The sequence below is a fragment of the Cyrtonyx montezumae genome, unplaced genomic scaffold (assembly GCF_038088225.1).
Source record: "Cyrtonyx montezumae isolate F1298 unplaced genomic scaffold, pur_monq_1.0 scaffold_1, whole genome shotgun sequence".
In the NCBI taxonomy this organism is placed as follows: Eukaryota; Metazoa; Chordata; class Aves; order Galliformes; family Odontophoridae; genus Cyrtonyx; species Cyrtonyx montezumae.
This window is the reverse complement of record NW_027071825.1, coordinates 26,738,851-26,763,405: the sequence shown is the minus strand read 5'-3', so window position 1 is coordinate 26,763,405 and position 24,555 is coordinate 26,738,851. Positions and strand designations below refer to the sequence as shown.

General features: G+C 43.0%; 1 protein-coding gene across 1 annotated transcript in view; it reads right to left on the bottom strand.

Moving 5' to 3' along the window:
* Positions 1 to 20,714, bottom strand: part of LOC136055258 (uncharacterized) — a 38,714-nt gene extending 18,000 nt beyond the window's left edge. The window contains 3 exon segments of the mRNA XM_065746985.1: positions 19,720 to 20,094; positions 20,097 to 20,393; positions 20,396 to 20,714. Coding sequence (XP_065603057.1) covers positions 19,720 to 20,094; positions 20,097 to 20,393; positions 20,396 to 20,714 — 991 coding nt within the window.
* Positions 20,715 to 24,555: the final 3,841 nt, after the last annotated feature.

The following is a 24,555-nucleotide window of genomic DNA, read 5'->3' as shown; positions in this document are numbered from 1 at the left end:
GGAGGCTCAGAGGAGACCTTATTGCACTCTCCCACTTCCTGAAGGGGGGTTGTGGTGAGGAGGGGCTGGGCCTCTTCTTCCTGATAAATAACGACAGGACGAGAGGGAATGGCCACAAGTTGTGCCTGGGAAGATTTAGATTAGACCTGAGGAAACATTTTTTCTCTGAAAGAGTGGTCAGGCACTGGAATGGCCTGCCTAGGGAGGTGGTTGAGGCACCGTCCCTAGCGCTGTTCAGGAAGCGTTTAGATGAGGTGCTAAAGGATTTAATTTAGTAGTTGGGTAGGGATGCTGATAGGAGGATGGTTGGACTAAATGATCTTGTAGGTCCTTTCCAACCTAATGAACCTATGAACCTATGAACCTATGCCTGAATGGGAAGATGTAGATGAGATCTTCATTGGAGATCAGGAAGCCTTATACTTGTAGGAATTCCAATGGGAATCTTGTGAAATTCACCTGAGAGAAATGCTATGTCCTACCCTGAGAAAGAATAAAGCAGTGCATCCTAGGGACCACAAGACTAGAAAGCAGCTGCAAACAAGGACCTTCAGATCCCAGTGAGTATCTAAGTGAACAGCAGCCAGCAATGTGTTCTATGACCAATAGCTTCTTGGGTTGCTTTAGGCAGAGCATTGCCAGCAGGTTGAGGGAGGTCATCTTTTCCCTTTACACCACCAGTAAGAGCACATCTGGAGTGCTGTGTTCAGAGTTGGGCAAGACAGACTTGGTCTACTGGACTGAGTCCAGCAAAGGATTTTGTCTGACTCTGCTTTGAGGAAATGGGATTGAACTAAATGATCTCCAGAGGAACCTTCCTATATCAACTATTCAACGATTCTTTGACAATGGAATGATCTTCTCTTGTAAACATAGCTTCCAAAGTAACTTGTTATGTGAAAAAAAAAAATAAACTGGTTATGCAGAATTTTTATGGAAGTAGCACCATCCATTTTCCTGTAAAAAGTCATAAAATGCTCAGTGATGATGCTTGCATGCTTAATTAAAGAATATGAGTTTTAAATATTTTGAGGAAAGCACCTGTGAGCAACCAGTGTTTCTGTTATTATTAGATCTTCAAAAGTGGAAAGAATTACAGAGAAACAATCGTCAATCTGAATTTAAAAATATGAGTGCATTGACAACAGATATTCTTTCAAGGTTGAGAGCTCCTGGTCCGCATATCATTAATCAATGAAACCTTTAAGTGAAATTTAGGAATGACATCAGTTAAGTAGTGTCTACCCCTGCAAAATATATTTCACATTCATCTCGTTAATTGTAAGACATCCATCACTGCTGAACTCTCTTGCCAACAAATTACATAAAGTTAACTAATTTTTCCAGCTTACAATACTGTACTGATATCTCATTTCTTTTTTTCACAATTTCTATTATCTTAAGGATGTGCTACTGAACAATTACACATTTTGCATCTATAAAATCAAAAAATAAATGAGTGCTAAGATTTTCTGCTTTTCTGAACACAATGAGACTGGGGTATCATCTGAATTAATTGTGGCAAAAATATATACATTCTAATTCCAAATACTTTAAAATCCTTGAAGTCAATCAGTTATTGAGTTCTTAGCAATTTTAATTGTTATGGTGGTTTTTTTTTTAAATAAGCATTTAGCCATCATACATTATTGTGGGTACTAAATATCTATTCCAAGACTATAATGAGTCAAAATCTAACAAGAGATCATAAAGATGAGCAGCAAAGTCCTCTCCTTGAAGGGTTACAAATATTAATAAGGAAAGATGAAAGTGACAAATATATAAATTTTAATGAAAACATCCACTTTCAATACAGAATTAATTTTTATTTATTTCCAATTGCATTAAAGTCTGAGTTATTGACACAGTACCCTTTCTTAACCGCACCTCTAGGACAAGAGAGAGACTACTAAACCTGAAATAAGCAAATTACAAGATACTTGACTACAGTTACTGTTCTGTAGACATTATAGAGATCAGAAATGTCATGCATTAAACATCTGTAATTATTACTGCAGACTATGTTCATCAATAAAAATCAATTGTAAAGATCCAACTTTATAATTTGTAAGACTCTTTATGGTTTTGTTTTAGTCATTTTTTTATTTTGACACTTTTCACTTAGTATTGTGCCTTCTTCAAATAGAGAAGTGAAAGATGCTGTTTATGACTGATAAAACAAAAATCTCCAACCACTAGTGTGTCACTCTTTTCATTTTTTCTCTTCCTCATTCTCTGACAGAGAAATCTGGGGTAGTAGGAAAAGTGAATGAGTGACTTAGCAAACATTCATTCCTTCTGCATCTAACAACATTGGGCAAGTATTCTCCAAATATTCTAATAAATTTCAGTGCCCTTTTAGATGAATAAGAAGCAAGCTTACCTTTTTATCCCACTGAAATAAATCGGTATTCTTCCTTTTACATCATTTGTGTTGAATTTGTCTTCTATTTCCTTTGCCATACACTTATATGCAGGATTCCATTTTGCAACAGAACAGCTTATTGAGCTTAGGGAAGAGGAGAATGTGCAAACAGAAGTTCTTAGGAAGGAGAGACGAGGAAAAAATATTAACAAAAGCTTGAATTAATGATGCTTATAGTTAATTGCATAAATAATATTCAAATAATAATATTTAAAAATTCTCCAAATATATTAACCAGGAATATTTATTTCTGTATTTGCCTTCCAACTTAGGTCACTAGAGTAAAAAGTAGAGAGTAAAGCAAATCAAAGAGTAACTTTATGAACAAGACCATTGTCTAAATTTGTTACAAAAGACCTTCAGTGATTCATGTCTGCAAAGTACAACCAAGGCAAGAAATAAAAATTAATTCTTAACTCCTGTGAAATTTTAGGAGTAATCGTGAGTTGGTAAAGAAGCTGCAATTATCTACAAATCTGTCTTACCTTTCTAGTATGAAATGCATACAAAAAATTGCCATGCTATTTCACAGAATCACAGAACTGTAGGAGTTGGAAGGGATCTCCAAAGATCGTTGAGTCCAACCCCATTGCCAGAGCAGCTCCCAGCCCAGGTTGCACAGGTAGGCATCCAGGTGGGTGTTGAACATTTCCAGAGAAGGAAACTCCACCACCTCTCTGTGCAGCCTGTGCCAGTGCTCTGTCACCCTGACTGTGAAGTTCTTATGCACATTTCAGGACTTTCTATGCTTCAGTTTGTGGCCATTTCTCCTTGTCCTATCACCACACACTGCTGAAAGGAGTTCAGCCTTGTCCCTTTGCCTCCCGTTCCTTGGATATTTATAGACATGGATCATATCCCCTCTGACTCTTCTTTTTCTAAGGCTGAACAGTCCCAGGTCTCTCAGCCTTTCCTCATAACGGAGGCATTCCACACCCTTTATCATCTTTGTAAACCTCTGTTGGACTCTTTCACTTTTTTGGCTTTCACAATTTCCAGAACTTATCACAAAATAAAATATTGTTTAATTCAGCAGGTAAGTTCAAGTATTAAAATAATGGTATGTCAGAGAAAGATCTTTTACAGTTACTTTTTACTTTATATTTGCAAAGCAAAAAAACACAACAAAATGGACACCAACAATACTGTCAGTCTCCACGCTTTGGAATACTGATTTTTGCTTTGCATGAATGGGGGTGGGTTCACCTCAGGAAGATACAAAACCCCTATCCAGCCATTCTCCTATTGTGCCTCCTAAAGGAATAGGGGCTAAAAATGAGATTAAGAAGCTTATAGGTCACAATAAAACTAGGGAGGCTGCTTCCATTTTTTGAAAGAAGAAAAACAGACATCATCATGTTACATGGATCCTTAGATGTACACATAAAGGAGAGCAGCAAAAATAGAAAATGCTGAAAATGTTAAAGTCCAATATGCCATATTTCTTTTGCCATAATTCTTTGCTGTAGATAAGTTCCAAAATCAAAAACAAACACAAACAAAACAAGCAGAAATATTTAATGCTATTTTCTACTGCTTCATTGATAATATTTTCTATGCACCTTGAAGGCACTTGAGACAGTAGTATTATATATAAGTTAGATAAATTAATATTTTAAATGTACTCAAATATATTTCTACACAAGGTACTGAAGCCCCTAATGACAGTAATGAACACACATTCATTAACAATGAACAATGTTGAGAGCAGCTTTGAGGAGAGGGACAAGGGTGTTCTGTTGTCCAACAGACTGTCCATGAGACAGCAGAGTGCCCTGGTGGCCAAGAAGGGTGCATTAAGAAGAGAGTGGGACAAGGGAGGTGATCCTCCCCTTCTACTCTGCCCAGGAGAGATCACATCTGGAATACTTTGTCCAATTCTGGGCTCCCCAGTTCAAGAAATACAGGGAAATTGTAGAGAAAACATAGAGGAGAGCTGCAAAGATGATCAGGACATAGAGCATCTCCCATACAAGGAAAGCCTGAGAGACCTGGAACAGTCTAGATGAAGAAGAGAAGGCTGAGAAGGGTTTTTGCCATGCTGATAAATATCTAATGGTTGTGAGTCAAGTGGATGCATCCAGGCTCTTTTCAGTGGTGCCAAAGGTAGGGCAAGGGGCAACGGTCACAAACCCAGGAAGTTCCCTCTGAAAATGAGGAAAAACTTCTTTCCTTTGAAGGTGACAGAGCACTGGAACAGGCTGCCCAGAGAAGTTGCAAAGTCTCCTCTGGAGATACTCAAAACCTGCCTGGATGCTTTCCCATGCAACCTATTCTAGGCATTCTGCTTTAGCAGAAAGGACTTGAAAAACAAAAACCTCCTCCAAGATGACCTCTTAGGTAACATTATCTTCACCTTAAGGTATGAAATTCAGTTTTAAATGCCCTTCAGAGGAAATGAGATTAGCATTCATTTAAATAACCTCATTAGGTACATAATGCGATTAATTATACTATTTTCACAAGCTAAGGAATTATGTCTGTCTTTTGCATATGTTGTATGAGTTTTTTGTTGCAAAGCAAGTAAGAAGTAAAATCTAGATCTCTCAACTACATTCATCTCTTTCTTGTATGATATAGAAAAGAGAATCTTTAAATATCTTGATGTCAGAAGCAATTAAATTGGTATAAATCTGCCCTGAAGAATGTAATTTATTAGCAAGCCAACAGTGAAAATTAATCTAAGTATTTATATTTAAACAGATATTGATTTAGCAGACGTTTTCAGAAATAAAGAATGGAATATAAAGCAAATCTTAACAAGTACAAAGACAAAAATAAAATCAGTGTGGAACTCAGTCACTTAGATAACAAAATCCTGCCTATTTGTCACATCATGGTAAAGGTCTCATTGAAAAAGTCTTAATTTCAATTCATAGAGTATTATTATAATACAGTATTACAGATAGATATGAAAATTATTGGCACAGCAGTACTTTTTAAATGTGTTTAAAATTTGTTAAAATTAAAAAAAATAAAATTTGTTTTGGTAGTATGAGCTTAGAATAGACTGAGTTTAAAATGCATATGTGTTTTGCAAATCTAAAAAAAACAACTTAGAACTCTATGCCTTTGACATAGAGTCTTGTCATGGTTTTATGATTTTTTGGTACTGGTATTCCACATCGTAACATCATGTAGTGCATTTGGAGTTAAAGAGTTAATGCTTCAGCTCCATGGATCATTGATAGTTCCAGGTATACCTGTCTCAGAAGAGAACTCCATTCCCCAGAGGACTTTGCGATGCTTTGCATTCTTATGTGTTTACGCTCAGAGGGAAAGATAAAAACTGTCTGTGGTCATGGGACACTCTCTTTCCTTTGGGATCCACTCAGCAGACTGCCTGAGTGGATCCCAAACTCGCTGCCGTCCGCTTTCAGCGTTAGCGTAAGGCCTTCGGTTTATCGGACACTCTCTCTTGCTCATTTTATTTATTAGCTTTAATTCCAATTATATTGTATTATATTGTGTTATTTTGCTTTCCGATATCTATTTAGTAAATTAGCTTTCCTCCTCAGATCATGGCTGCTGTTTTGTTCCTAGGTCCATCTCCCTTTTCCCTTTTCCCCTTCCCCTTTCCTGGGGCGTGGGTCCGTGGGTCCCCCGCACCAATCATCACGGAACTGGGCCGAATTTGCCCGTAAACCGTTGACATTTTTGGTGCCTCGTGTGAGGCAAAACCAGCTGCCTTAGCCGGCAGAGACATACTTTTAGAATGAATCTCTGTCTCTCGTTAGCAGGCTTATCTGTACTGCAGGTGCTGTACAAGAAAACACGACCTTGAAGTCTGGGCGTACTCCCAGTTGTCCTGGGATATTTGTAAACTTTGGGTGCTGCCAGCTAGTTTTAGTAAAGAAAACAGACAAAGAAAAAAAAAAGCTTTCTCTTTTTAAACTGGTCTTAAAGGGACTGCATTTCATTGTTTTTTCCCTTGTAATGCTCAGAACTTAATGGGACTTAATTAAGTTTTTAAGGAATTTAACATCTTCCACTTTTTTGCTTTGTTTTTTTGTTTTTTTGTTTTTTGACACAAAGCGCTTGAGAGAGACTACACAAAGTATTCAGTAAATTTAGCCACTGCCAGAACATTACATTATAATTAACATTCATTAATTAGTTCTATATTTAGTTTCTAAATCATTGTCAAGAAACTAGTGATCACCCTTGAGCAGTCGTGTCCCACCAATCTATTCTTTATGAAGTGTTCCAGTCCTGGATTTTAAGATCAGCATTCGAACCAAAAGGAACTTTAAAATCTTTCAGAAGAGATTACAAAGAACTATGTTTTTTTCTAAGCTAAAATCTCTGCCCCAGTATCTCCATTTCATAGCTTTAAATGACCATTTGTAACTATGCTGGTGTCAAAACCATATGTTCAGGAGATTAAGTACTATATATTGCTCACTCTGAAACTAATGCTCATATTTATTTCCATGGAAACTACAATAGATACAAAGATCACAATAACTCTCATTGATAAAGTAAATTCTCAGCTACAAAATGCTATTTTCCAATATGGTCAGATGTTCAGTGGCATAATCAATGGCCTTTTATTTCATGAAGAACCTCAGTGCACTTTTTTCTTCTTTCAGGAAACTGTTTCTACATTTTAATACAGGTGACAATATCCTTCTTGAGAAAGAAACAAACATTACAAGATGCCCGCTATTCTGAAATAACCAGTTTGGGGAAAACATAGCATCTCAGCTCAGCAGCATATTTCTTACTCGTGCTGAGTATCTGTGAAGTGCATTAATCAGTATTTCACTTTTTTTTTTTCAGTGCTGCTTTTCATAACTTGCAAGCTGCCTCTTATTTTTTTTAATCCATCTGTATTCTTTTTTTTTTCTTTGTTCCTTTTTTTTTTTAATGTATCTCTAGATAATAAAAATGTGTGGATAACAGGAGGGAGAAAATCTTTTTTAGAATACAAGGCTGCTGCTTCTGGTTAACTTACAGGACACAGATAGTTCCTAAGAGACATAAAGCTCAAGAGCCTTAGGTTAATTACTAGCTATTGCCTTTTTCCTTAGCAGTGTTGAGGAAAATTATTGAGAATCACAGCAGGTGGAATCCACAGTTGCCAGACTTCTAATGACACCTCTCTGAGCTCAAAGACACAACAGCTGATACCTGGAACTGGATACACAGTATAGTAAAGTATAAAACTGTTTCATGCAAATATTGAAGCATTAGGGATGATTAATTAATATTAGCTTACCATGGTAACAATTGCAGTAATGTTGGCTTGTTTTGTGCTTAACCCCACTAATACAGCATTGCTAGTGAAGAATATTCAAGAACTTTTGTTAAGTGTTTCAGCAAAAATAACAAAATCTCTGCTAGGAAGGTCTCCCAATTACAGAGAGATTAAGGTCTTCCATTAACTGTGCTGTCTGTGCTTGTCTCCTGTCCTGCTCTGTCAGGCTTGTTACTGACTTGCTGTGAGAAACAAGAGTTTGTTATCATGTCTCCTGTGTTCAGCTTCACTGTGGGGTAACAGCAAATGCTTTAAAAATACAGGCACAGGCTCAAAACAGAAGCCCAAAACTGCAAACTGGTTCATTACTGAGCTACATTAAGGATATGCAACTTCAAGAAGTGGAAAAAAGTTTCCTTTTAGCAAAATAAAAGAAACAGCTAAAAGAAAGACAAACAAACAAATAAACAATCAAACAAAACTGAATTAAACAAACAAAAAAATAGCACCGTAGGGCACCTGCCACGGACCAGGAAAACAACATTTCAGCTCTGGGTAGTACAGAATTTGGGAGCAGAAGCCAAGGTTTAAGAACTGTAGAGAGCCTGAATCATCTTGAGAAGGAGGCTGTTTGAAACTGAGAGAGAAGAGGGGAAAGAAGGTATTCACTTCAGTTTTGACTTCCATCATCAAAGAGCCTGACTAAAACCTCAAGAAGTGCAGCAGCCCTCAGTGAAGAAAAGCACAGCATCAGTCTTCACATTCTCTTAGCTAATTTGGGAAAAGCTTCTAAAGTACTATCTCATTTGAATATATATTGACGAAAATGTGTAATGACCAAGAACTGAAGTCTTATTTTTCAGTTTAAATCTACTTTGATTTCTTTCTGAATATTCTTACCACAGCAATCTCTAATTATCTAATAGGTGCATGTTAAATCTCAGTATATGTATGTCTCTATAAAACTAGCTTCAACAAATGAATGGATATGTTATGTGTAAATTTAGCTTTTAAACCTGGAGATAAATTTAAGGTTCAATAGGTTTGATCTCTTAAATTTTCAATGATCTCATATCTTATTATCGTGACATCATTTTGTCTTGAAAAGTCCCTGGAGACAACAAAATCCCATTGATTGCCAAGTTCCTGGTATTTCACTCAAGGTTCATAAAGAGAACATATAGCTTTGCTGGGAGAATTGTGAGATGGTTTCTCATCACTCTGTCCCCCATGCTTTAACATAATCTTAGGTTGTGAGAATTCTTCCCCACACAAAGCCATATCAGAATTTTGGCTAACAAGTCCATCTGTAACAATGCTCTTTTTCTTCTTCCTTCTCTTCTGTCAACTGTTTATGGGCAGGTTCGGCCCGGTTCAGTGACGATTGGTGTGGGGGACCCACGGACCCATGCCCCAGGAAAGGGGAAGGGGAAAAGGGAAAAGGGAAAAGGGAGATGGGCCTATAAACAAAACAGCGGCAACGATCTGAGGAGGAAAGCTAATTTACTAAATGAGATATCGGAAAGCAAAATAACACAATATAATACAATATAATTGGAATTAAAGCTAATAAATCAAATAAAATGAGCAAGAGAGAGTGTCCGATAAACTGAAGGCCTTACGCTAACGCTGAAGGCGGATGGCAGCGAGCACCCACTGCTGAGTCGATCCCAAAGGAAAGAGAGTGTCCTGTGACCGCAGACAGTTTTTATCTTTCCCTCTGAGCGTAAACACGTAAGAACGCAAAGCATCGCAAAGTCCTCTGGGGAATGTAGTTCTTCTTCTCTTCTGAGACAGGTATACCTGGAACTATCGATGGTCCACAGAGCTGGAACATTAACTCTTTAACTCTAAATGCACTACATGATGTTATGATGTGGAATACCAGTACCAAAAATCATAAAACCATGACATTCCACCCCTTATTCCACATCACTACATCATGTTTGATATATATGTATAGAAGAACAATGATTAACATACATTAAATACACACACAACATACATATGTATATACATGGAATTACCGACCGCACTCCCCCAACATCAAATTCCCTTGTGGTACACATTGAACATCCCCATTCTTCTGTATCACCCACCAAGTGGACCCAGGTCCCTGAGCAAAGACAGTTCCCCAGAGAGGTTTGCCCTTTCCAGAAGCTGGAAGGACCCAAACTGCTTTTCCCAACATGTTCTTTACATGTACTACAGGGACCTTATCTCCCTCTACAGTAGGTAGAGATCTGGATTGGGCAGGACCATCGCGATTGATGGATCCTCGAGTGTTGACCAACCAGGTGGCTTCTGCCAAATGCTTCTCCCAGTGCTTAAATGTTCCGCCACCCATTGCTTTCAACATGGTTTTTAACAACCCATTGTACCTTTCAATTTTACCAGAAGCTGGTGCATGGTAGGGGATATGGTAGATCCACTCAATGCCATGATCTTTGGCCCAAGTATTTACAAGAGAATTTTTGAAATGAGTCCCATTATCTGACTCAATTCTCTCTGGAGTGCCAGGTCATCACAGGACTTGTTTCTCAAGCCGTAAGATGGTGTTTTGGGTGGTAGCATGGGGTACTGCGTATGTCTCAAGCCACACAGTGGTCACCTCCACCATGGTGAGCACATAACACTTACCATCGCGAGTTCGTGGCAAGGTGATATAATCAACCTGCCATGCCTCCCCAAATTTATACTTTTCCCATCGCCCTTCCTGCCAGATAGGTTTCATCCTCTTGGCCTGTTTAATTATGGCACATGTGTCACAGTCATGGATAACCTGTGCAACGTCATCCATAGTTAAGTCCTCCCCTCGGTCTCTAGCCCACTTATAGGTCGCATCCCTTCCTTGATGGCTTGAGGTCTCATGGGCCCACCGAGCTAAAAATAGCTCTCCTTTGTTCTGCCAGTCCAAGTCGATCTGAGACACCTCAATTTTGGCAGCTCGATCTACCTGATGGTTATTTTTCTGCTCTTCAGTAGCTCAATTCATGGGCACATGAGCATCTACATGGTGCACCTTTACACCCAACCTTTTTGTTCGGGCAGCAATGTCTTTCCACAGTTCAGCAACCCAAATAAGTTTACCCTTCCGTTGCCAGTTGTCCTGTTCCCACTGCTGCAACCACCCCCATAAAGCGTTTGCCACCATCCAAGAGTCAGTATAAAGATATAGCATGGGCCACCTCTCTCGTTCAGCAATATCTAAGGCCAGCTGGACAGCCTTTACCTCCGCAAATTGGCTTGATTCTCCTTTTCCTTCAGTGCAAAAATGAACTCTGCAACTCGTTGTGTGGGGCTCTACACAGCAGATTTCCATCTGCGGTGCTTACCCACAATGCGACACGATCCATCAGTGAACAGGGCACATCTCTTTTCATTCTCTGGTAGTTCGTTGTATGGTGGGGCCTCTTTGGCACGTGATACCTCCTCTGCTGGTGTTGTTCCAAACTTTTTACCTTCAGGCCAGTCCATGATCACTTCTAGGATTCCTGGATGACTGAGGTTCCCTATCCGAGCTTGCTGTGTAATCAGCGCAATCCACTTACTCCAAGTGGCATCAGTAGCATGAAGGGTAGAGGGAACCTTTCCTTTGAATCCAGTTCAGCACTGGCAATCGAGGTGCCAGAAGGAGCTGCGTTTCAGTACTGACTACTTCGGAAGCAGCTTGAACCCCCTCGTACACGGCTAAGATCTCCTTCTCAATTGTAGTGTAGCGCTCCTCAGACCCCCTGTACGCCCGACTCCAGAATCCAAGGGGTCGGCCTCGGGTCTCTCCAGGAGCTCTTTGCCACAAACTCCAAGTGGGACCTTCCTTTCCAGCAGCAGTGTAGAGGATGTTCTTTACATCCTGTCCCGTCCGCACTGGCCCCAGTGCCACGGCACGGGCTATCTCCTGCTTAATTTGCTCAAAAGCCTGCTGCTGCTCAGGGCCCCACACAAAATCATTCTTCTTCCGTGTCACCCGATAGAGAGGGCTCACAATGGGACTGTAGTTTGGAACATGCATTCTCCAAAAGCCCACTACACCCAGAAAAGCTTGGGTTTCTGTCTTACTAGTGGGTGGAGAAATGGCAGTGATTTTGTTAATCACATCTGTAGGGATGTGACGACGTCCATCTTGCCACTTTATACCTAGGAACTGAATTTCCTGTGCAGGCCCTTTCACTTTGCTTCGCTTGATAGCAAAGCCAGCTCGCAGAAGGATCTGGATTATTCTCTCTCCTTTCTCAAAAACTTCTCCTGCTGTATTGCCCCACACAATGATATCATCAATGTATTGTAAGTGCTCAGGAGCACCGCCCTGTTCCAATGCAGTTTGGACCAACCCATGACAAATGGTTGGGCTGTGCTTCCACCCCTGGGGCAAACGGTTCCAAGTGTACTGGACGCCCCTCCAGGTGAAGGCAAACTGTGGCCTGCATTCTGTGGCCAGAGGAATTGAAAAGAAGGCATTAGCAATGTCAATGGTGGCATACCACTTGGCTGCTTTTGATTCCAGTTCATACTGGAGTTGTAACATGTCCGGCACAGCAGCACTCAGTGGGGGTGTGACTTCATTCAGGCCACGGTAATCTACCATCAGCCTCCATTCTCCACTGGCTTTACACACTGGCCATATGGGGCTGTTAAAAGGTGAGTGAGTTTTGCTGATCACTCCCTGGCTCTCTAGCTGACGAATCAGGTTATGAATGGGGAGCAAGGAATCCCTGTTGGTGCGGTACTGCCGTCTGTGCACCGTTTTTGTAGCAATCGGTACCTGTTGCTCCTCCACTTGGAGCAACCCCACAACAGACGGATCTTCTGATAGGCCAGGCAAAGCAGACAGCTGCTTAACGTTGTCTGTGTCCACAGCAGCTATTCCAAAGGCCCATCGATACCCTTTGGGATCCTTAAAATATCCCCTTTTGAGGTAATCAATACCAAGTATACATGGAGCCCCTGGGCCAGTCACAATAGAATGTTTTTGCCAGTCTTTACCAGTGAGGCTTATTTCAGCCTCCAACATGGTTAACTCTTGGGAACCCCCAATCACCCCAGAAATATAGATTAAGTCTGTCCCTTGGTGACTTGAGGGCATTAGAGTGCACTGTGCACCAGTGTCCACCAGTGCCTTATATTTTTGTGTTTCTGATGTGCCAGGCCATCTAATCCACACAGTCCAATACACTCTATTATCCCTTTCCCACCCCTGGCTGGGGGCAGGGCCCCTCTATTTGTTACCTCTGTTATTTTTACGGCTACTGCCATGTCCGGCAGTCACTGGAGCAGTCACCTTCTTGGAGAAGTTCACCCTGATGGTTGATCTGTTTCGTAACTCTTTTACCCGTGCCTGAAGTGCAGACCTGGGTTTTTTTATGCCACTTCTTCATATCTTCCCCCTGGTCCCGTAGGTAATGCCACAAGGCAATATGTGACATAGTCTTACTATTGTCACTTACTCGAGCAGGAGAGCGTCCTCTTTTGATAGCTGAGACATTACTGTTTTGGGAATCCTGGTTCCCATCAAATCTATCAGTTTTGCCAGAATCAAGCACAGTAGTCAGTTCGTCCATTATATCTTCTTGATTGCTCTCTAGTCTGTCCACTCTTTCAGTTACCTTTACCAAGGCTGAAACATAAGCTCGTAGAGGGGTTAAATGTAACTCAATGTCTTGAAGTTTGTTAATTAGGTCATTTATAAGGGGTCTTCTTTGTCTTCTGCCATACATTGCTGCTAATGTACTGGCATGCCTGTCTGGTGCAGTCCTTGTGAATATATGCCACATAATTGGTGTACATCTGATTCTCTTAGGGTCATGCTCTTGGTTTGGTTCATCATGAATGAATGCAGGGTCATGTAACATTTCCACCACAGCATATTCTCTCGAATAATGTATGGCCTTTTCCATATCAGACCATTTCTTCTTCTCAGGCAACAGATCATCTCTGAAGGGATATTTTTCTTTCACGGCTATCAGCATCTGCTTCCAGAGAGTGAAGGGTCTATTGTGGCATGTACTAATGCCTCTATCAATGGCAGAGTCCCTGGCAATGCTACCCAATTGGCGAGCTTCGTTACCATCTAGCCACACACTGTTGGCCCCACTGTCCCAACAGCGTAGTAACCAGGTGACAATAGGTTCACTTGCGTGGCGTGTAAAGTCTTTTCTCAAACTTCAAATTTCATTCATTTTCAGAGGTCGAGTAACATCGGTAACAATTTCTCTTTCATCTCCTACTCTATCAGGACTCATTGTCCTTCTAGGCATTGGTGACCGTGATCTTGTTGGGTGACTCTGCCCTCCTACTGGAAAATCTAGAGTTCTGAACCACTCCTCTGGACCTCCTTTCTCCTCTTCTCTTGCAGTGTCTGGTTCCTCTACTTTCTCTTCTTCTCTTTAAGAGTCTGCTTCTTCCACTCTCAGCTCCTCCTCTTTCTTCTCTTCTAAGGGAGTTGAGACTTTTTCATTTTCTGTCCTCTTACAGCGGCAACTGACATCGATTCTGGTGTCACCTGTGGTTGATCATATTGGTTAGTATTAATGATCATTCTCTCTAGCTCAGCTCGAAGTTCATCTCGCTGAGCTATGAGGGAATTTAGTTCACCTTGGAGCTTGTCTTGTTGAGCCCGAACATGGGTCAGTTCATTTTCGTAATGGAATAATGTACCTTGGCAGGAAAGATACTCAGCTTTGAGGTGTTTTTGGTCAGATTGGAGGGTGTCTAATTCCGATTGGAGGGCATCTCGCTGGGACCGAAAAGCATCCATATTGGATCGGAAAGCATCTCGTTGAAACCGGAGGTTGTCTCTCTCAGTCTGGAGGGCATCTCTCTCAGATTGGAGGGCATCTCTCTCAAACCGGAGGTTGTCTCGCTTGGTCTGGAGGGTGTCCATGTTGGATTGGAGAGCTTCTTGTTGAGACTGGAGGGCATCTCTCTCGGATTGGAGGGTGTCTCTCTCAGTCTGGAGGGTGTCTCTCTCAGATTGGAGGGTGTCTTGTTGAGACTGGAGGGTGTCTCTCTCGAATTGGAGGACTTCTTGTTGAGACTGAAGGGTATCTTTCTCAGTCTGGAGGGCACCTCTCTCGGATTGGAGAGCATCTCTCTCAATCTGGAGCGCGTCTCTCTCGGCCTGGAGGGCGTCTCTCTCATATTGGAGGACTTCTTGTTGAGACTGGAGGGTGTCTTTCTCAATCTGGAGGGTATCTCTCTCGGATTGGAGGGCTTCTTGTTGAGACTGGAGGGTGTCTTTCTCAGTCTGGAGGGCATCTCTCATGGAATGGAGAGCTTCTTGTTGAGACTGGAGGGCATCTTTCTCAGCCTGGAGAGTGTCTCTCTCGATCTGGAGGGCATCTCTCTCGGTCTGGAGGGTGTCTCTCTCAGCCTGGAGAATATCTAGATTGGACTGGAGAGTCTGATTGTCAGCTAAAAGACTCTCTTTCTAGATCAGGAGACTGTCCCTTTCGGCTCGAAGACTCTCTCACTCTATTTCAAAAACTCTATGTCTCTCTGGGATAGTATTGAATAAGGCCCGGTAAGCATAAGCCAGACCCCAAATAATTTGGGCCTCCTCAGATCTGTTTGAGCTGCAACATCCCTGTCTCAAATATCTGCTTAAGTTCTCAGGTTCTTGCAGGTGTTCAGGAGAAAAATTCCATGACACCGGTGATGCCCATTTCTCTAAAGTCTCTCCTAAGTCCCTCCAAACTCCCTGCCAGTCAGTATTCTCTGGCTCTAGGGAGGGTTTTCTCATAATATTATAAATACGAATACTGAGTAAAAGTACATTCAGGGAGACTGACACCACAATCATTACGAGCATTGGATGAGCATTCAGAAAATGCATAATGAATTCAAAGGAGAGGCCAGGAGTCTATTTAAAAATCACAAGTTCCATAGAGTTAGCAACTTCATCTGGAGTTACTCCCACCAGAACTGAATGCCACATCATATACAAAAGCCAGGAAGGTATTTCCATCAGTGTTTTTAGTTTATCATATAGAGACCAAGCTCCGTGGATCAGACTGGCAAACTTAATTAAGTCCCAGTACGTTCTGAGCATTACAAGGGAAAAAACGATGAAATGCAGTCCCTTTAAGACCAGTTTAAAAAGAGAAAGCTTTTTTTTTTTTCTTTACTAAAACTAGCTGGCAGTACCCAAAAAGTTTACAAATATCCCAGGACAAGTGGCAGTAGGCCCAGACTTCAAGGTCGTGTTTTGTCGTACAGCACCTGCAGTACAGATAAGCCTGCTAACGAGAGACAGAGATTCACTCTAAAAGTATGTCTCTGCCCGGCTAAGGCAGCTGGTTTTGCCCCACGTTGGGCGCCAAAAATGTCAACGGTTTACGGGCAGGTTCGGCCCGGTTCCGTGATGATTGGTGCGGGGGACCCACAGACCCACGCCCCAGGAAAGGGGAAGGGGAAAAGGGAAAAGGGAAAAGGGAGATGGACCTAGAAACAAAACAGCGGCAATGATCTGAGGAAGAAATCTAATTTACTAAATGAGATATCGGAAAGCAAAATAACACAATATAATACAATATAATTGGAATTAAAGCTAATAAATCAAATAAAATGAGCAAGAGAGAGTGTCCGATAAACCGAAGGCCTTACGCTAACGCTGAAGGCGGATGGCAGCAAGCACCCACTGCTGAGTCGATCCCAAAGGAAAGAGAGTGTCCCGTGACCGCAGACAGTTTTTATCTTTCCCTCTGAGCATAAACACGTAAGAAAGCAAAGCATTGCAAAGTCCTCTGGGGAATGTAGTTCTTCTTCTCTTCTGAGACAGGTATACCTGGAACTATCGATGATCCACGGAGCTGGAACATTAACTCTTTAACTCTAAATGCACTACATGATGTTATGATGTGGAATACTAGTACCAAAAATCATAAAACCATGACACCTTGTTAGCTGGATATCATCCTTGATCAGTAGTCCTTGTTTCCAAACAAGGTTCTGTGGCTGTTGAAGTCCAAACATGAGCCACACAGTCAAGTGCTGCCCCACTGGAGGTGTCATTCCTAGTAAAACCTAGCAAATAGCAAAACCTTATCCCCCTTTACCTGAAGGATAAGGGAGATACCTCACATAGTACTTAATGCCCTTCATGTCTGCCTGCACAACTCCGTAGTCATTTTTGATATATACAGGGTCACCCCAGCAGTTTGAATAAGCAATGAGAATGAGAAGTCTAAGAACCAGACAAAAAACAGCAGCATCTCAGTAATTTCCCAGATCCAAGCCCCAAAATGGAACCAATCCCCTCTAACAGCAAATCAGTTCAGCAGATAAGTCTCCTTATCTCCCATAGGAGAGGGACTTTGACGATTATCTCCAGTATCTTCTTCATACAGCCGATTTGTCTGGGGCCAGTTCATTCTGATGCTTTCTCTACTAGCTAGGTTTTGTTCCTCTTTGCGTGTTCCCACACTACTGTATCTATACTGTAATTGTATAACTGTGTTTGGAAGAGGAATCTTTTTTCTGTTGTCAGAAGTCATGATTTTTCAGTCTTCCCTACCTACCTTCATCCTCCCCTGATATTAGGATTGTCTTCAATTGACCATTCTTCCTCACATCATAGGCTTCAAGCTCTTCTTTCTGTGTAATCTTTGTGAAGATCTTGTAGATCTCCCATTCAGTCTCTCTGATGCTGCACAGACTCCTGATTCTTTTCATGCTCCTGGATGACTATTTTACCTACAGAATACCTCCCACAAAAGAAGTTATCTTTGTCTCTCAGGGACTCTGCCTTGGCTGAGACTTCACATATGTCAGGAATATTTATTGTAGACAACTGCAAAATCATGTGCACAGACAGCATTGCTGTTCAGCCTCAAGCAGTCCCACACAGTTTCAGGCAGAGTTTCTGAATTGTTCTCAACAACTGTTTGTTGCACTGTGGGAGTTTCTGCTACCTGTTAGATAGTGGATCCCCAGACACCAGCTGAAAAAATGCATAATGCTCAGTTGTCAGTTGAAGACAATATAAGCCACTGTTCTCTAATCTAGAGGATTATTCCTGAGAAATCTTATCTGGGCTGACAAAACCAAGTCTCCAGCAGTCTCCCCCAGTGGTAGCAAGTCAAAAGAAGACAGTTCCTGAGATTGTTTCCTGAAACTGGAAAGTCTAGAAAGCGTCTGTAACAGATGTCTTATCTCTGATAGCAGACAATCTTTGCTATGCCCGCTATGAGATCCAAAAGAGTTTTCTTACCTTAGCCATAAGGATTAGTTACAAATATGGTTATTATATTCAAGAGGAACATTTTAATCTATGTTAAGGCCATTCCTGCCTGTGCTTCCAATCCAAAAAGTTCATATCTGTAGAAATCATATCATTCATATCTCACTGTAGATAATCAGTGAAATAAACTATGATTGAGAATCATTTGCCCTCTGCTTCTGGCACATCACAAGGACATTGTTTTCATGTCATCCTCCTCTTCATGACCTACAATCTTTTTTTGAAACTTGTCAGAAATCTAATATCCAAGCAGATGGAGCGTCTGCAACATTTGAAATTTGCCCTACAATTATTTTAAGTGACAGTTTCACCTGAGTGAAAATAAAACAGCTTCACACAATCTGAGTCTGGCTAATGTGACGGTCCTTACTTGAAAGTGAATTAACATGAAGTTTGTTACATCACAGGAATCAAAATTAGAGTCTAGATAAAAGCTAATGGTAATTTGATTCCATATATTACAGGTGCAAAACAAAAAGGGTCTTTCATTTCCTTTACATAAAACAGAAGCTACCTTGGAGTGAAACCAGATTTCAAAGCTGTACTAAGAGCTGGAATTCTGGCACTCACCTAGAAATATGAACATCAAAACTCAACAAAACAGAACAACATCAAAGAACAGATATAGAAGAGAAAATAAAATGTTACATTGCTTTTATAGTACTCAGTTTTTACATCCTCCAGTTTGTACATATGACAGAAAAGGATAGCAAATAACATGACAAGAATGACCTCCAGCTTACATTACTGAAACAAATAAGTTTGAAACTGCAAAGTTAATCAAACTAGAAAAATGTAACTAGCAAAACCTGTAAAAAAATAAAAAAAGATGAAACCTGAGGAGATACTTTTGACTGGAAAGAAATACAGATAATACAGATAAAAAAATGTTGCCTTTTCCAGGAGTTAATGGCCTGCGGATCCAGCCCCGCTAGCATCTGTGCACCTGACCTGCCTGGCTGGGGCCAAATGACTGCACTTCACACCAATGTGGTGAACAGCAAATGGCGTTTATTGTTAGCAGCAGCATCCCTATATAAGTTAGGATCGCGCGTGCGCATTACTACTCCTAAGTGACGCAGCATTCTACTTTCTAAAACTTTCTAGAAGCATCTTTGCAAAAGCGGGGAAGTGTCTCTTCTTGCGATATCTTGTTCTGTGCCTGTAACATCTCCCCTCTCTTTTTGCCAAAGCAAGTCTAATGCAACTCAAGAGGACCCTATCGCGTACATCCAGAAATCCACATGTTGCGCCTATACATACTATTGTCCTCTCGAGTAAGCCATGTAAGCCTTGCCCCGTTACACCGCGAATGCAATTTTCCCAATTCTACACCCTTCTATCTAATGGCTAATTTGTGCCTTAATCTACAAGCTTTCCTTAACCCTATGATATTCTATTCTTTGATCAAAAGCGCAATCTAGTGCATTCTGCAAACAATTCTGTGTGCATCGGAATATGCATGAGATGATCAGCAATAATATGACAAGTGTCAAAAGGGCACCTCCTAGCCACTTGAATACAGGAGATAACCAATTAGCCCAATTCCCAAAGATATTCCTCAGCCAGTTCCCAATCGGGTCGTTTTGAACTGTTATCTTTTGCATGTGTTGCTTCTCCGACCAACATGCCAGTCTCTCTATTTCTTTCAGGGCTTGGGCTGTGACAATTGGGGTGACAATGGAGGCAAAAATCCGAGCAGTAGGTCCCCATAGCCGAACCTTGTTGCCACAGTCCTCCTTCAATGTGTGTATTGACCTGCTCCGTTGCTGTGTGAAACTCTGGGCTATGTTAATCCAGTCCCTCATCGGTGGTGATAGAATAGTTAATTTTCCCAGGTAGCACGGCCCCCCCAACCGCCTTGGCACATCGCTATGACGGCTGCTGCCACCTGAGTTGGCTCTATCGGGTTAATCTTTTCCTTATCTAGCACATATTTGATGGCCTCCCCTGGTGTTTGAAACTTAGTGGGAGCCGAACACAACAGGGCTTTTACCTCCTCGGACAACCTTTGTTGAAGGCAGTCTAAAATAACCAGATTATGGACTGCTCTCGGTAGATCTGAGGCCTCCACAGCTTTTATAAGTCTATTAGCAAAATCCTGAAAGGACTATGTCGGCCCCTGACTGATTGCCGTCCACAGCATATAAAGTTCCGTGCTTTGTGCAAATCGCCTGAACGCTGTTAAAGCCGATACTGAGGCGGCCAACATTTTGCCCGGCCGCAAGCGGCGACCTGGTCTTGTGGTGTTAGCAATCCTGCCGCAGCCCCAGTTAATCGGGTGATATCAGACCCATGGACTGGGTGGCCGGGATCCCCCTGAGCTGTAGCTAATATGCACTTAAGCTGGCTAATCCATTCTTCCTTCCATACTGTAAACAGAACCGGGTTTAAAACAATCCACATAAGTGCCTCTATGTCATATGGCAACAGCGGGCCGGCTCCTGCCAAAATCTCTAGCGCATTTAACGTTAGTGGTGATCCCAAGCCTTTTTTCTCAATTGCCTCTACTAAGCGGGCAACACCCTTTTGGGTCCTTCCTCAACCACCACCAGAAGTACAACTGCATCAGATGCCGATGTTCCAGCCAAGGCCTCTCTGATCCCTGCCCAATCAGTGATCTGGGACTGTGACTGCGCTCCGTCCTCAGAGGAGTGGTTCTGAGGGGGGCAGCAGGGATCCGCCTTGCTATGGTCGGGAGTGATAACAGTCCCGCCCCACTGAGGGACGTAGCGCCGATAGAGAAGGATACAACAGCGGGTAAGGAGGTGGAGCCGACGCGGGGGGCGGCGATTCAGCCGGTTGAGGCGGCTCCAGGGAACCGTTTTGTTCTTATTGTCATCAGGCACCATCTTATTCGAGTCTGACGGTCTTTGTTGCTCATTTTTCTCCACACGACCAACTGTGAAAAGAGCCTCCCAACCCTCCTTTACCCCCCGTAACCTTCTCAAGGCTGTCAAGGTTGCGTACAGTGCGTGTGAGCTTCCCTTCTTCCCTGGCCACTTTAAACGCGCCCAGCACCAACCCCCAAGTTTTTAACTCCGCAGCTTTCTTAGTCGTAGTATCCTGCATAGAATACTGTGCTAGGGCGGCTGTGATATCATCCCACTTTTCGGGGTGTATAACATCCCGGGGAGCGAAGATAATCCCCTCCTCCATCAAGCAGGACATGAGGTTATCAATCTCCTTCTTTGAAGGTGCGTTCTTGCTACAGTAATCCTTAGACAAATAAAGGAGTACCTTAATTAATTGCTCCATACCGGAACGGCTCCGATATTGCGCTCGGGAGCACCTAGCTGCCGGACGCAGTATCTTCACTGCTCCCGACTTCTGTGGCCACTGACGGACTCAGCACTCAGGATGCCACAGGCACCACCCTTTCAGCGTAATGTCGCCCTATCGGGCTTCCGCGGTCCTGGTTCCGCGGGCTCGCAGGCAATGTCAAACTCCTGACGACATCACTTATCATGTCGGGGTCACCATTTGTTGCCTTTTCCAGGAGTTAATGGCCTGCGGATCCAGCCCCTCTAGCGTCTGTGCACCCGACCTGCCTGGCTGGGGCCAAATGACTGCACTTCACACCAATGTGGTGAACAGCAAATGGTGTTTATTGTTAGCAGCAGCATCCCTATATAAGTTAGGATCATGCTCATTACTACTCCTAGGTGACGCAGCATTGTACTTTCTAAAACTTTCTAGACGCAACTTTGCAAAAGCAGGGAAGTGTCTCTTCTCGCGATACCTTGTTCTGTGCCTGTAACAAAAAACTGATGTGAAAGCAGATCTCACTTAGTATGAAACCCTGCCATCTAAGATTTCTCAAAACACAAATGTGATTTCTTTTGGAATTTGGTAGGTACTCTAATTAGATGCAGTACCATCAAAAATCTCATTGTTACACTGAATGACAAATAGTGTTGGTTTTTGTTTTTAAAGAATAGTTCAGCTTTTTCTTGTATAGGGTTTGCAAATGTAATCTGTGAAGACTCACATTTTTATATTGATAGGCAATCTAAACAGAAAGCAAGACAAAAAGAAGACTGAAAAGAAGCATTTACATTTTTAATTTTCTTCTTGTTTTATATGATAAAGTTAATATTATCTCCTCCAAAACAGATTTTCAGTAAATTACACTGCCAAATTAGAAGTCCTTCTATTGTAAAATTTGTTAATCAACCATGTTTTGGTTGTCATCATATCTGTTCCCATTGTTGGAGGGATAGTCGAATCATATCCTATTGATCACTACATATTCAGGAAGTATCTCATTTCATTGTTGGAGATAGTTCCTCTCAAGAAAAAAAAAAGGATATGCTCTTCTTCATGTGTTTGAACTCCCTCTTCAAAATTTATTATATTCACTCTGAGTGATAAGGAACTGAAGTAAATAAGTAGAAGTTAAACTAGAACCATTTTTAGTGCTGATTTCTTAAAATATACTTCCTTTACTCTAATTTATAATGTAAAATTGACCAGTTTCGTGGCTCTAAAGTGGAAATAATTAACTCTTTCAATTGCAAGAACCATACATTAAGACTATAGAGCTGACCATGCTGAGATTCAGAAAGACAATACAGCATGAAACACAGTGCGTTAGTTTTTACAACACTTTCAATTCATGGTAAATTCTCTAAATTTAAAAATTAAATAAATAAGCAAGAAAATTTTGAGAGAGCTTCAGGCAGAGTCTGCGGAGCGGCAGAGGGCAGGGCCCCACAGCCGGGCAGCCCACCATGGAAGCCCTCTGCACGTGCCTGGGCAACATGGTTGGATATGGACGGACGTGGATATGTGAATGTGGTGCTGGGGCCAGAGGAGCTGTGCCCTGGCCAGAAGCAGCGCAGCGCACCGCCTCACCCGGCTTGCTGTCCTGCCTTTACTTTCCCACCCTCCCTCCCCGGCCCGCACGTGGCGGCCTTCCTGCACGTGTGGCCGCCCTGTGTCGGACTGGGAGTGCTCCTCCTTCTCCTGGTCTTCGCTCATCTCTGCATCCTCTCACGCAGACACAGTTGCGGGCACAAAGGGTAGCTGCTGCCTGCTCGCAAAGCCGCTCTCCTGAGAGTGAGCGGCACAGCGACTCCAGCCCCTAAAGTCGTCCCTGCCTCACAGGCCCAGCCCCGCCTCACAATGGCCTTTGGGCACGACGCCGGCCCATGTCACAAAGCCCGGGCGGTTGCCGTGGAGCCTCCCTCCGCGGCCCTCTCCTGGCAGCCCCCCACGCAGTCGCCGGCTCGCAGCAAGGTGTGGCTTGCGGGGCACCCCTCTGCTCCCAACTTCCTGCTTCCCTCGGTCATCTCTGTGACCCACCACCGCACCTTTCCCGAGCGGCACCATCACTGTCACTGATGGGCTCGCCCTCAGCTGCACTCAGCCTGAGTGTCCCCTGGAACAACTCCACGCCATTCCCTCTATTGCTAGTTCCACGAGACAAGACACCTACCCCCACTTCACTGCCGCCTCCCTTCGGGCAGTCCTACACAGCACTGAGCTCTCCCCTGAGCCTCTTCTCCACACTCCACAACCCCAGCTCCCTCAGCCGCTCCTCACAAGTCAGGCCTGTGCTCCGGACCCTTCACTACCTTCGCTGCCTTTCTCTGCGCGCTTTCCAGGGCCTCGATGTCTTCCTTGCAGTGAGGGGCCTAAAACTGAACGCACTACTCGATGTGCAGCCTCACCACCAGAGCTCAGTCCAGGAGACAATTACTTCCCCTCTCCTGCTGGCAATGCTATTTCTGATACAAGCCAGGATGACATTGGCTTTCTTGGCCACTTGCCCACACTGCTGGCTCATGTACAGCCGACCACTGACCGATACGCCCAGGTCCATTTCTTCTACACGCTCTTCCAGACACTCTGCCCCAGGTCTCTAGCATTGCCTGGGACAGTTGAGGCCAAAGTGCAGGCCCGGCTCTTGGTCGTGGTGAAACTCATCCCACTGGCTTCAGCCCAGCGATACAGCCTATTCAGGTCACCCTGTAGTGCTTCACTACCCCCAGGCACATCAACACCTCCAGCCAACTTGGTGTCATCTGCTACCTGACTGAGAGTGCACTCAGTGCCTTCATCCAGTTCTTCAGTAAAGATATTGAAGAGCACCGGCCCCAGTACTGTCCCCTGTGGAACACTGCTTGTGACCGGTCGCCAGCTGGATTTAACTCTGTTCACCACCACTCACTGGGCCTGGTCCTCTAGCCTCTTTCTTACCTAGGAAAGAGGGTGCCTGTCCAAACCATGGGCTGCCAGCTTCTGCAAGAGACAGAGGCGTCAGAGGCTCTGCTAAAGTCTAGGTAGACCACATCAACTGCCTTTCCCTCCTCCAAAGGACAGCTCACTAGATGATAGAAGGAGATTGCGTTGGTTACGCAAAAATAAATCTTCCTCTACAACAAAAATCTATTTAAATGACACACACAGTGTTGTAAGGCAGCTCTGCACCATCCTCATGCGGCCGTCCTCGCGCCTAGAATGGAAAGAAGAAGCAGAGAAAAAAGAGGAAGATCCAGGCGAGGGGCCCTCCTCAGCACCACCACCACCACCACCTAGAAAGGCCACTAAGAAAAGAGAGAGACATGGAGAAGACAGCGATGATGATGAAGTCACTGTTATCACTACTCGTCGGCCCCTAATGATGACTGAAATACAAGGTTCAAGAAAGGAGTTTGTACGGCGCTCGGGTGAATCTATTGTCACCTG